The sequence below is a fragment of the Apostichopus japonicus genome, chromosome 22 (genome assembly GCF_037975245.1).
Source record: "Apostichopus japonicus isolate 1M-3 chromosome 22, ASM3797524v1, whole genome shotgun sequence".
Lineage (NCBI taxonomy): Eukaryota > Metazoa > Echinodermata > Holothuroidea > Aspidochirotida > Stichopodidae > Apostichopus > Apostichopus japonicus.
The window spans coordinates 12,367,174-12,380,351 of NC_092582.1; the positions used below are offsets into that span (position 1 = coordinate 12,367,174).

General features: G+C 36.9%; 1 protein-coding gene across 1 annotated transcript; it reads left to right on the forward strand.

The window, feature by feature from the left end:
* The first annotated feature begins 2,807 nt into the window (after positions 1-2,807).
* On the forward strand, positions 2,808-7,387 carry LOC139963881 (uncharacterized). Its single transcript, XM_071965089.1, has 3 exons — positions 2,808-2,992; positions 6,283-6,423; positions 6,892-7,387. The coding sequence occupies exons 1-3, from the start codon at positions 2,918-2,920 to the stop codon at positions 7,000-7,002; spliced, it is 327 nt and encodes a 108-aa protein (XP_071821190.1). The 5' UTR covers positions 2,808-2,917; the 3' UTR covers positions 7,003-7,387.
* The last annotated feature ends 5,791 nt before the right edge of the window (positions 7,388-13,178 follow it).

The following is a 13,178-nucleotide window of genomic DNA, read 5'->3' on the forward strand; positions in this document are numbered from 1 at the left end:
AATATACATTGCAAACATGTCAATTGAGGTCATAAAAACCTATGTTGTTACCATTGAGTATTTGATTGTTGTGTCTTAGACTATGTCGTCCAGTCACTTTTATTAATGAAATCATGATAGAAATATACGTCGTGGACTGATAGCAGTATTTGAAGGTCTATGTCATAACAAAAATGAATTATGTTCCTTACTAACTCTTTAAATGTAGTCAGTATAGGCCCCAAATTATAGCACGCTATAATTTATAATTATAATATATAATTATATATATATATATATATATATATATATATATATATATATAATTATAATATATAATTATAATTATAATTGCTAGAAGTTTTCAAAAAGTACTTTCCCTGGAGGTCTTTACTCTCCAAATTGTTCTCAGACATTTTTAAGGGACACACAAGATAATTGAATGTCCAAGTAAGGAAAATTTCCTCAGGTGTTATGAAAACAGTTTAAGAATTTTGACCAAACGTGACCATATTTCAATATCTAGCATATTTGGGACCAATACAGTATACCTTTAAGCTCGCCATTCGTTGATATGACACCGATTGAAATTTCTTAAACATATAATGATATATTGTAGTAATGTTAACGTTACAATTACAACACTAACAACTTCAGGTTTGGAAAAGAGTTTTTTCCTAAATGATATAACATCTTTTCACAAAATCAATGAAAATAGAAAAATGAAAGAATGGAATATGTACTTACTCGTTTTTTATTTGGCAGTACTATATATATAGTCTATCTCATATAGCCTATGGCTGTTTCACACGGTGCGACTCATCAAGACTCGACAAGGTTTATTTTGTGTTTAATTAATGCCCATCAAGAAATGATTATTGAGAATATAAAATGTCGTATCCTGGAAACCAAGGAATAAAGGCCATACATCAGCAATCCAGAAAATAAATATCATGTGAAATGAGCTTAATTTCACGAAAAACTCTGAAACGCTTGAACTCTTTCTAAATTTCCTTTCAAAAATCTCCTTTATTTTCTTTGCTGGATTTCGTTGATGGAGTGTTATCACATTATACATACGCAATCCGTATACACCTGAGCATGACACACACGCACACTCATATATATAATATATGTAGCCTATACAGGAAACAGTCATGTTGTATTTACGCCGATTGAATTAATTGATCGTGTATACGTTCCCATGGCAACACCTAGCATCAAATTAACTTCTGGAGAATATCGATCTTTGGTAAGATGATGAAGGAAATCTCGATGTCCAAAAAAAAACTTAAAAAATCGAAAAGCCTTCGCAAAATTTATTCCGTATTGACATAGGTAGCAATTTGCAGTTTTCGAACTGTCTGCATACGAACAATGATGCCTTTTCAGTGTCTGTTAACAGGTTTTGAATAAATTTCTGCATCTGAAAAGTTTCTTCCTCCAAGATTTGTTGTTTTACTTGACGAGAATAACTCTCGCGTGTTGACCTGTTGTTCACTTCACAATGAAACTCAACTTTACTATTCCTCTGTAAAAGAGCCTCCTTCTATACCAATGACCTTTAAAATGTATCTCAACAATTCTTCAAGAATTCTCAATATTTACACAAAGAGTTTGAAGTTTCATAACGTAAGCTACACCTTGTGAGAGGTGAGCGGTCCTGATTAAAAAGAAAACTTCACAAACGTGTATAAGCCTACCGATGTCGCCTTGGTAGTATGATCTTCTAAGAAGAACAATGGGATACTGTCTTCTAGGCCTGTTGCTCAAAAAGAACAATTACTTCTTGTGATATTAGAGATTCTTTGAAGAATAGTAAAACATTGTCACTTGATCTGTTTAGTAAGCCGATAGGGTTTTCTTTATGCTTGGTTCAAATCTCGTGAACTTGACGACCAGGAAACGAAACTTGTAAGGAATAAAAGATATTTGAACGTTTAGCCTGCTTGCCTTCTCAGCGGATAGACATAAAATCGAACGATAACATTGTTTGCTACAGATCAGTCTAGAAACGAAAATCCGCAGTGCTGGCTACGAAGTGGCAGGTTTGCCTTGATCCATGTACAGTGTGCACAGTGTTTCTTTCTTTCTTTTAGGTTTTTTTGGTTGCCATGGGTATTTGCACACCCTAAAGTGTTGCGGCCGCGGATCAGGTGACAGATTACACTGTGTCTCGTAAGATCAATCTCGTGCCTATCCCTGTCCTAAGCTGAAGAATTGAACAAGACTAGAACTGCAAACTGCACATGCAGAGCCACTAAATTTAAAAAAAAAAAAAAAAAAACATGTTCTTCTGTTATTTATTAACATTTCTGGATTACCTGGGCTGTAGACGAGTCCAACAGATTCAAGTCCGAGACCATGGCACCCTTTTCTAAGTCAGAGTTAAGGGTATGTATAACGATGTACTCCATATCGACTTCACACACTTGAATCCCCCCCCCAATTCCCTCCCCTCCCCTACGTTAAAAATCACACCTATTAACCAGAAATACAAGTTATGGAGTAAGGTTGTGACAACAGTGACCCTATTGTATCTTATGAGGTTACAGAAGTGTGAAAAGACTTCAAATTTTGGTCAAAAGTGTCACACAATCAGTACTTACTATTTTATGCCCGCCACAAGGGGAGAAAGAGTTGTACAAAAAGGACCCACTCAAGTGTAGCAGGAATTTTTTTTTTTGGCGATTTTTTTTGTGTGTGTGATTGAGACTTGTCTTTATACTGTCTTTTTTATTATACTTAGCAAATAACGGAAACACCCGTATGCGTACATATTGATAAGAACCTGACACAGTGTGGTATTGAGTGTGTACATACGTGTCTCCATATATAAGTCATATATACATATATACTGAGGGAACTTATCTAAGTATCGGGTTTCAGTTGTCTAGAGGAAGTCGCTTGAACAGATCCGTCTACCAAAACATTCAAAATGAAGACATTTTTCGCTTTGCTGTTGGTTCTCCTGGTGGTGACTGCTGTAGTGGCAAATGAAGAAAAGAGAGGGGTAGGTTTTGCAATATAATATAATATCATTTCAAAACTTTACTTTATTCTAAGTTGTTGTTAAGTTAATACAACGATTCGGCACGTACACAGATAGGGCGGGGTATACAGGCCTATATAATTTATGTTGACGAAATCTTAACGGCTATAATACTGGGGGGGGGGGGGTGGGGAGGGGTTGAAGTGGGCCTACATATTGGTGATGGGAGAGGGTTCATAATGTGCGAGCAGGGAGTTGTTGCGAGTCATGAACATCGAGAGCCAGTGGGACATATGAGTTGATCTAACTAAAAAGTTATCCCAAACCTTTCCGACAAAAGTGAATCCTCCGTGCATTCCGTACTATGAATTCGAGTGCTGAACAAACTCATAATACCAAAAACATGGGCACCACTGAAGCTATGGGCACATGCCCCTGATGTGACCCCCCCCCCCCCCCACTATCCCGCCGCCCATGTAAACAGAATCGTAGTGAACGACAATGCCTAGAAAATGATTTTTTGTTGTTGTCTAATTTGAAAAAGAATCTAGTCACAATATGTGACTGCCACTTTGTTCGGATACATAAAGGGATATTACGATGGTTGAAGTTGATGCTAAGATCACAAAATACTGAAACGTTTCCGTAATCTTTGCATCAGAACCACAAGCTCATAGCGTTTTGTATGACGAAGATATGAATTAAATTGTTTTTCTCAATATTTTGTCAAAATATATAGTCGTAAAGCTGTGGTTGAAATGTGTTCATATATGCACCGTGAAGAAGAGTATATTAAGCCAGTATAGGTACTTAATTCCTCCAAGGCTCAGAATTATCACCATACTAAATTTAGATATTTCAGTAGAACAATCGTTTTTTTTTACCGGCAGAGTAGAGCAGTGTTCAGGGTTTGGATTATTCGTGTCCATTATTTGGTCTCCTAGCATATTTAAAGACAATCAATACCTGATGATCATGCATTGGCTTTGAACTTAACACTTTTCCAAACGCGAAATAACCACAATGTAAAATTATCTTGGGATAATTAGTAATGGATCGGTTTGTGAGTATGGATATATTCTGTTAAGCGGAGGGAGGGGGAGGAGAGGGGGAGGAGAGGGAGAATGGAGGGGAGGAGAGAGGGAGGGGAGGAGGTGGGGCATACTTCTAGGCCTATAGCCTACTCTCCCACGGGCTTTGCATGGCACAACCACATCATTATAATTATCAGTCGCGGGTACAGTAGGGGTGGGGTGAGGGTGTACTTCTCCCCTTTCAACCCAGCAAATAAATTTAATTTATCGATATCGTTGCGTCAATTCCGTCTGCAATATGGTTTGATCAAATAATCTTGGCACATTAATCAAACGTGATACATAGTTCTATTTTTGAAGTATGAGATCATAGAACTTAATTTATGATAGACGTATCCCTCACTTCAAACAGACAAATATTTTCTTAAGATCTACATAAAACAAAGTCGTTTTTTTTTTAGTTCTACAGGTATGTCATGTTTGCTCTTTTATATTTTGTCTTATACTAAAATCAACAAGATAAGTCATTGTGATGATAAATTTCAAGTTTACAATAAAGTTTGGTATTCCATTGTGTTTAAACCATGTCAATGATTTGGAATAACACTCCACTTGCAGAAGTTACGACATCAGCATAAAGCTTTACCTCAGAGGTCCCAAATCCCCCCCCCCCCCCCACCTTCAGACTGTTTTTGATATAACTATGTACTCGGTTAGGGTTGGTGGGTAACGTATGAGACCCGCCAAGTAGCAATTGCTAGTGTAACCAATAAAAATGCATTTCTAGTTGATTTTGAAGGGAAAAAAATCCACTATTATTTTCTAATGTCGAGTATTACGGAAAGGTATAAATATATAATGTTGTAGCTTTGGATGAAATAATTTTCGTCACTATAAAAGGCAAAACTTTCATTGGAAGTCAGATTTGTTAAAAATGACCCTTGCTGCACAATGTTCTAAAAATGCAGCAAAATTGTACGACCTATGACATTCGGTGTAAGATCTTTATGACATTACTATAGTTTAGTGGGAATCTTATTCCTTTATATTGTTTACATTGAAATTTAGTTTACAATGTGTAGCCTTTATAGCAAATGTTATTATACCGGTGTTGTGGCCGAGTGGTTAAGGCGGTGGCAATTGAAGCAACGAGACTTAGCAATCGGAAAGTTCCGGGTTCGATACCCGGCCGGGTCGTAGTAAAGTGGGTTTTCATCCAATTTGAGCAATCTACGATTTTCCCATCTGAAATGACTTTCTAAATTGAAAAAAAAATCCAAATTTGAGTTAAACTGTTGAATTGGAAGCCACCCGACGTGTAAGTTGTAATCCATAAGCTCTTGCGGGCTTCTCCCACATTTGTGGTCGTAAAAAATAACTGCTGATTATTATTATTATTATTAGTTCACTCAATGTCAAAACGTTGCAGTTTATGATGTAGTCGTATTTTCTCTTCACATTCAGAATGATTCTGTGACATTATTGTTGAAGTAATTTGCTTTTGTTCCCTGGGATTCAAAATGGGATTCGTGACCCCTTTTAAGGATCCTTACATTATTTTGGAGGATCGCCAAAAAAAAAAAAAAATCCAGTGAAAACATAAATGCCGATATTTGTGGGGCAGAAAAGAATGTGGAAAACTCTTGAACATGAATTGCGTCAAAAGTTTCAAAATATAACATAATTCTGCAACTGACCAATCCTTAATCATATACAAAATTTCTGAAATGTGAGGTGGAATACCTCCCCATACCCTCTCCTGCAGAAGGCATATTATCCCAGTCCACAAAATTGGCCACTTGATGATCGCCAAGATAACTGAGATGAAAGTAAGGGTATAGTCACCAAGCAATACAGTTTGAATATCAGGAGCATAGATGAGCAATTGTCTGTAGAAAACCCGTTACTAATGACTTATTAAAACAAATACCATTCTTTCTAAACTTACCTCAGTCAATCGATGATTTTGCTTTGTGTATGATCGTATAAGTTACACTTTCTTCTCATTTGTTATGATTTTTCTGCTAAACTTCTAAGTTGTCATACGTGTACTTAAAGATTTCTAAAAAAATAAGTAACTATATGTTTAAGTTTACAAAATTCACCACACGTACAGGAATACCCCCCCCCCCCCGCCCCGTCACCATCCCACCATAAAGCAATACAAAAAGAAAATGTATGTCTTTGTAATTACATATACTGTATCTATTTTTCTTTATTCTTGTTAGTTTAGTATGTAACATACCTATTTTGAGAATGCTGCCCTCTATTTTTCAGCGCGTGCATCATGATAGGATCGCCGAATTTGTGAGGAAACAGCGTCTTGGTATGATGAAGGATCCGCAGATGGCTAACCAAAGACATAGAGCTAATGACCGGATGACCAACCATCTGTCTCAAGTTGCTCAGAGAATGAAGGTGAGTAAAATTAACATTCAGATGATAAATGCAAGTAATAGCGTAGGATTAGCCTCAAGAATCAGAAGCCGTACAGCGTACTAGTATACTGTTGTTAGTCAATGACAGATATTTTTTTAAGGAAAAGTCGCCCAGCAAAGAACCTGGGCACGAAAACCAAACTACCAAACGACTGATCCACTCTCAACCCCAGTCCCCTTGCATCGGGACTGTGACTGTGTGCTCATCGTCGGGTGTGCATCACCATTCCCCTCGAAAGGGAACAGATACTACACATGATCATATCCATGATATTAACCAATCATACGCGCAATATTTTCTGTGACGTTATACATTGTATTAACTTAGTAGTGACAAGAAAAAATTATCAGTTTGTGACATTGTGAAAGAGACATGGAAACTTTGTCCTTCAAAGCCGTTTTTCTTTATCATAATATGCGTACTCTTTTCCCCCCATTTGTTTCCCAGGAGGAGGCAGCCGGTAAGGACGAGACCAAGCGATCAATTAACGCTAAGAGTATCTTCCATTCCAAGATCGAGGCACTGAAGAAGCTGAAGGCCAGCAAAGTGGAACAATAAGCCCTCTTTACTTCATCTTAAAGGTCATCATTACTTCTGCCTTAAAAACATCCTTTTGCTTTGAATGATTACGGCTCCCTCAATACATGTTCATTTTACCAACAACATCCTATTGTCTACTTGAAAGAGTACACTTCAGTATCTGGAAATAATTAAGAGGCTCAAAGCCTCTAGAAAAAGTACATTCGATGGCGGCTAATCAGGGGGGGAGGTGTCAAGATCCAGGTCCGGTCCCCCAGGGACATTATATCACTGTGGGACTGCTTTCTGAAGTCTGAATTCTTCCTTAAATATATTATGAAACTGATAACAGCTTTTATATCATATTCCCCTAACTGACCCCGGGCTCGGTGCTCTACCCCCCCCCCCCCCACACACACACACCTGTGTACAGATCCCCTCACCCTTCCGGCCTGATGAAACTACTGATGACCTTTAACCTGACTAACCACTTTATGATTGTAATTTTACCTTTCATTTCCGGGATTAATCGCACTTCGTTACACAGTTCAATGCTTAGTTATATTCCAATCTACCGCATTCTTTACAATTAACTACGCCTGGCAAGTCAATTATATAGGTAACGCTTTGGAAACATTTCGTCGTTTTTATTTTGGTGATTGACGCTTTCAAATTTTTGAGTCATAATTTCTGTTTACTGCATGACAAGACATATTTTATCAAAATTTTCAGTACTTTTTTTATTTAAAAATTTACATATCTAATTTGTGAATGAATGGTTGATAGGAATTTTTTTTGAAACTGAAATTAAGAAAACAAAACAAAACGCATATGTAAATTATATTATGAATATTCATAAAAAAGGTCTAATATTATCCCTGCTCAGAAGAATAGACACGCCCATGTGTATTTTGTTTAACCGTAACAACATCTTATATGGTTATGATTGCTTTCATTACATAGAATCAATTCATGAAAAAACAATTTTTGCATAAAACTTGGAGACAACAGTACAGGTAAATCAGTTGACGACAAACGTATTGGTTAAAAGTTGTTTTGCTCCCTCCTTCTCTCTCTTTGTTCGGATAATTTTCCAAGACAATTTTCACTTTTATTATCAACTAAAAGTATCAATTTTGTTTCGTATATAGGAGACAATTCCATGCTTCAAACTGTATTCAGATAATATCGCTTCTCGGTCTTTTGGCTAAAATCAATATCTGTTCTTTCTCGAAAGGAATCGTGATACACACTTGACGATGATCACACAGTCACAGTGACTTTTCTTAAAAGGTATCACATTTCTTGTCAGGAGTTCAGTAATTATAATTTTTTTTTTTAGTCTAAAGATAACGCATAACATTTGTCGATGGGTAACTAAAGCACATATTCAAATCACCGGTGCTATTTTGCTTTTGTCATGTTATCATTCTCCTTGTTACTTAATTATGATATTCAGAGTTCACTGATCGTATAAGGAAATTATTAGAAATGATGCCGATAACTAGACTTAAAATAAATAATACCGGTAAAAAAATCTGCCTTCATTTGTGAAATTAATCTGAAGTTGTGTGTGAGGTGACGGAGGGGAAGGGTGGATTGGTGGGTGTTGGGGGGTGGGGGGAATAGCAACACGATTAAGTGTAATATATGAGTCAATGTGAGTGTACAGGAGAGAGTAGTGGATGACAACTCTAGAGGGGTTCAATGAATATCAGAAACATTTTTTGGCTTTCAATGACGATGGGGGGGGGGGTGAGAGGAAGGGGGTCAGATGATATGATATAGGTGGGGGATTATAACTTTCTAACCTTTATGGAAGGGCCAGGGGCGAATCAAGGATTTTACAAAGGAGGGGATCTGGCCCTGGTTCGTTGAAGCCTAATGCCATGTTGGGTGATTTGATTAGCTCTAACGCAAGGCTTGTATGAACAAAATACTCTTGATTTTTAGTGTGAGGTTGACAGGCGGGGTTAAATCTGCAGCAATTGTCTAATTCTTCTCCGATTGAATGTAAATAATAATTCCCGATTGAAGCAAATTTCCCGGACTATTGATGGGAAGATGCATGGCATGGTCCCCTACACCCCTCCCTTTTGCGCATGCCATACATGGCAAGGTTGTTCATAAGATCAAAACTTGTTTTTATATAAACGGGCATTGACTAACTGAACCAGAACGTTGGAAGCAAGACTTTAGTCAGTGACTGTCATTTTTGGTGACTAAGCACACGTCAAAATCTCACACTATAGGAAATGGGAAGGCAAGAGGGAATCCAATATGAGCGAGGGCAGTTGGGGTTGGGGGGGGGGTTAGAGGGAAGACTCCCATGTAGGTTTATATATCGTGGAGACGATGAGTCATAGTAGAAAGCTTATCGTCGTTAAGAGGAACTGCAGATCATAAAGTGTTGCGTCATATCTGCCACAAACATATGACGTCATTATTACGCTCGGATCATTGCCAGATACTTTACTTTCAAAAGAAATCTTACATTTTATCGGTATAATATTCCACTCCTTCAAAGAAAACTTGTCATATAGGGTAGTGGAATTTAAAATACTTGGGATACAAGATATATCGACAACATTTTAGGCACTCAATACCGCCGCAGGAAATTCTTCATCCATAAGGTTTACCGTATTTCCATAAAAAGACGTAATACTTTATAGATCCACGCTAAACAAAAATATACTTCAAATATTTGTGCAACAGCCGACAGTTGTCAACAAGTTTCTATAAAAGAAATGAATTTGTTTGAGTGGGTTCTCTTTGGACTTTGCTCCAGTCGATCATAACGTTGCTTAAAAATATATTGTTGAGCTTCTATACCAATATTCTTGGCTGAGTTACATATACCCTAACAACTAACGCGTACTGTGTTTCGTTGGCCTATTTAAACCATTGGTTCCCTCTGGCTGTGTTTCACGAGCCAAGAGTCTGGTACGTCCAGAGAAACTTTCACCGTGTCATGCCGAAAGGTGTTTTCCAGAATGAAGTTGAAGGTTTATAGTCTTGTTCAAGGCCAAGGCCCTCTCACACGACTTAACAATTTAATCCCTGGTCATTGGTAACGTGTCACACCCACACACCGAAGCGTGCACAATTCAGTCAATCTCTCTTGAGGCACCACAGTGCACCACATCCACGTGTCCCCGGGGGACTTCCCATAGGGTGCAGCCACAAACCGGTACACACAACTTTATTACCTCGTTAGTCCCCATTTATACACCTTGGTCAAGAGAGCCAAAGGGGATGAAGTGCCTTGCCCAAAGACACAACGCAATGATCCGGGCGGTTCCCGAAAGGGTAAAACTATGGAGTCACTCTTACCGTACTTACAAAATTGCGAAGGGGACCGTGGATTGCAAATTCGGCAATGACTAAAAATCAGGTCACACATCAGGTCACACATACATGCTAAGTTCTTCAATACTGTCCCTATTGTGAATATTTATCGGGGGGGAAAAGGAGCTGTGAGACAGTGAGATCATTGCTACGAAGTGATAATATTGGTATGAGTCACTAAGTTCACAATATATCTCGGTCAGCAAAGACGCCTGTCAGCCAAAAGTGATGGCGCTATAACGTATATTACCAATTCAATTATTTGCGGTATATTTTGTAACGGTATATTTTGTCCCCGAAGAAAGATTCTATAGGTTTGAACGGCGTCTCTTGTATATATATATATATATATATATATATATATATATATATATATATATATATATATATATATATATATATATATATATATATATATATATATATATATATATACATATATATATACATATATATATATATATATATATATATATATATGTATATATATATATAGCTAAACTATGTGTTTGGTTGTACCTAATTGCCCTCTGCATTCCTGCTCTGTTATACCTCTGCATCGTCTTATAGAATGGACTCTTCTTTCAATGTATTCATTAACTGTGAATCAATTGAATAGGTTTGCATACCATTTCGTATGCTATGTAAAGTCTTCAACTATAGTATATAGGCTTCGATGCCTTTCCGTCGTTTCTGTGTTATACCTGAATGCAAAATGTGGTACACGACAGTCAGTGCAAACAACAAGAAGGAAAGAACCCACCCACCACCCTTCCGCACACACAAGCTAAGTCCGGCACTACCACACCAAAAAAAGTCAGATAACCCTAATAAACGAAAGCTATCTGCACGTTGCGCAATAACCGTTTGCGCTTAACAATTAGCATACACAGTGACCAGTTTCTTTTGAAGCAACAACAACATCTTGATGTTATATATAAAAAAAAACTTAAAACGGTTGATAATCTACTGATCTATACGTAAACTTTACGAAAACCTTTTAGAAATCTTGAAGATTTTGTTTTAACAAAAGATGATGCTTGGATTAAAGTATACTACGGACACTTCGTCAATTTGCCCCATATTCCGTACATGTGTTGCATGTGATAATCACATTAAAAATCTGTTGACTTTTTTTTTTAAAAAAGCTCATTCGTTTCCAAAATAAACACTTTTGAAATTTTGAAAAATACGGAAAACTCATTAAGATATGTGCAAACTATGACGTGGAGTATAGCGCTCATTAAAATTTCTTATGTTAGGCCTTAATTAGTTAACCCCTAATTACAAGCCCACATATATCATTTGAAAAATTCTGATGTTCCACTTTTCATAGAAAGACCAAACAATATTCCAAACAATTGCCTTAGGCCACAAACTTGTATTATATGTCCTTGAAGTTTTAAAAACAAAGGAATAACATGAAAAGAATCTAGACAGACACTCCATTTACATCATCAATGTGCATAATTAGCTAATGGTTATTCATAAATCAAACTAGAATTAAGGATAGACTTGTAAACTGTTCAATCTTTTAATGGATTTCCATAATGCCTCTTAGAGTCATTAGGACAATGTTGTTCATAGGTGTCCGTGGAGCTTTAAACACAAGTAGAATGACAAATACATAAAGAAGAAATTAGCAGTATAGAAAGGTTTATTGACGAGCTGTTGTAAAAACTGGAAGCTTCCTAACTTCTTATACAATCAGGTTATAAGCAACAGTTTACAATTGAATAAACAATGTGATTCTCTTTTGGAAACGACACAATCCATATCACCATCCTACCCTCCCTAGTCCGCCAACTGGCCTTAAAAATAATGTATCATGATTGTACTATATACAGAGACAATTTCAGATCAACTACAGGTCTAAAATAAGTAACTAAAATTATTCTAGATGGCCATCGGGGGGGGGGGGGGGGGGAGAAGCTGTGAGATCATTGCCACGAAGTGATAATATTGGTATGAGTCACTAAGTTCACAAGAATTCTCGGTCGTTAACTTAACAGCAAAGAGAGACCCGTCAGCCAAAAGTGATGGCGTTATAACGTATATTACCAATTCATGTCCAACTGTTTGCGTAGTCTTGTTAGGATCCTAGTATGAACAGCCTATAGTGTACGTTTATGGCAAGCCATGTGGGACAAACACTGCATAATATATCAGCGTATTAATCGTAATTTATATGCGTATTAATTGGAATATATACGCGTATATATTATTAGCCAATCATATGGCCCAAATATATCCGCGTATTAATTCGAATATATACACGTATTAATTCGAATATATACACGTATTAAATAGAATATATATGGGGATTAAATCCAATATATGCACGGATTAATTAGAATATACACGAAAACACATTTCCGCTCTTGCTGTGTAATACCAACGATAAATGTTTTGGCGGGCTCGCGAGATCGCTTCATAAAGCGAAACTTTACACATGTACAACACATATATATTCGAATTAATACGCGTATATATTCGAATTTATACGCGGATATATTATGCGGTGTTTGTCCCACATGGCTTGCCATAAACGTTTCTTTTTCGCAAAGCTATTTCCCCGTATCTATTTCCTGTACTGTCCAGAGAACGCATGTGGCAACGCTTTAGATACTTTGTATCGGACAGATCCTCGGTCATGTACAATACAGTGGGCAAGCACATCCGTGGTAGGCAGAAACAGACCCTGAGGCATGTACAGTTTGCATGCGAGAAAAAGAGTTTTACAAACGACTTGGCCAAAACTCATATATATATATATATACATACATATATATATATATATATATATATATATATATATATATATATATACACATATATATATATATACACATATATATATGTATATA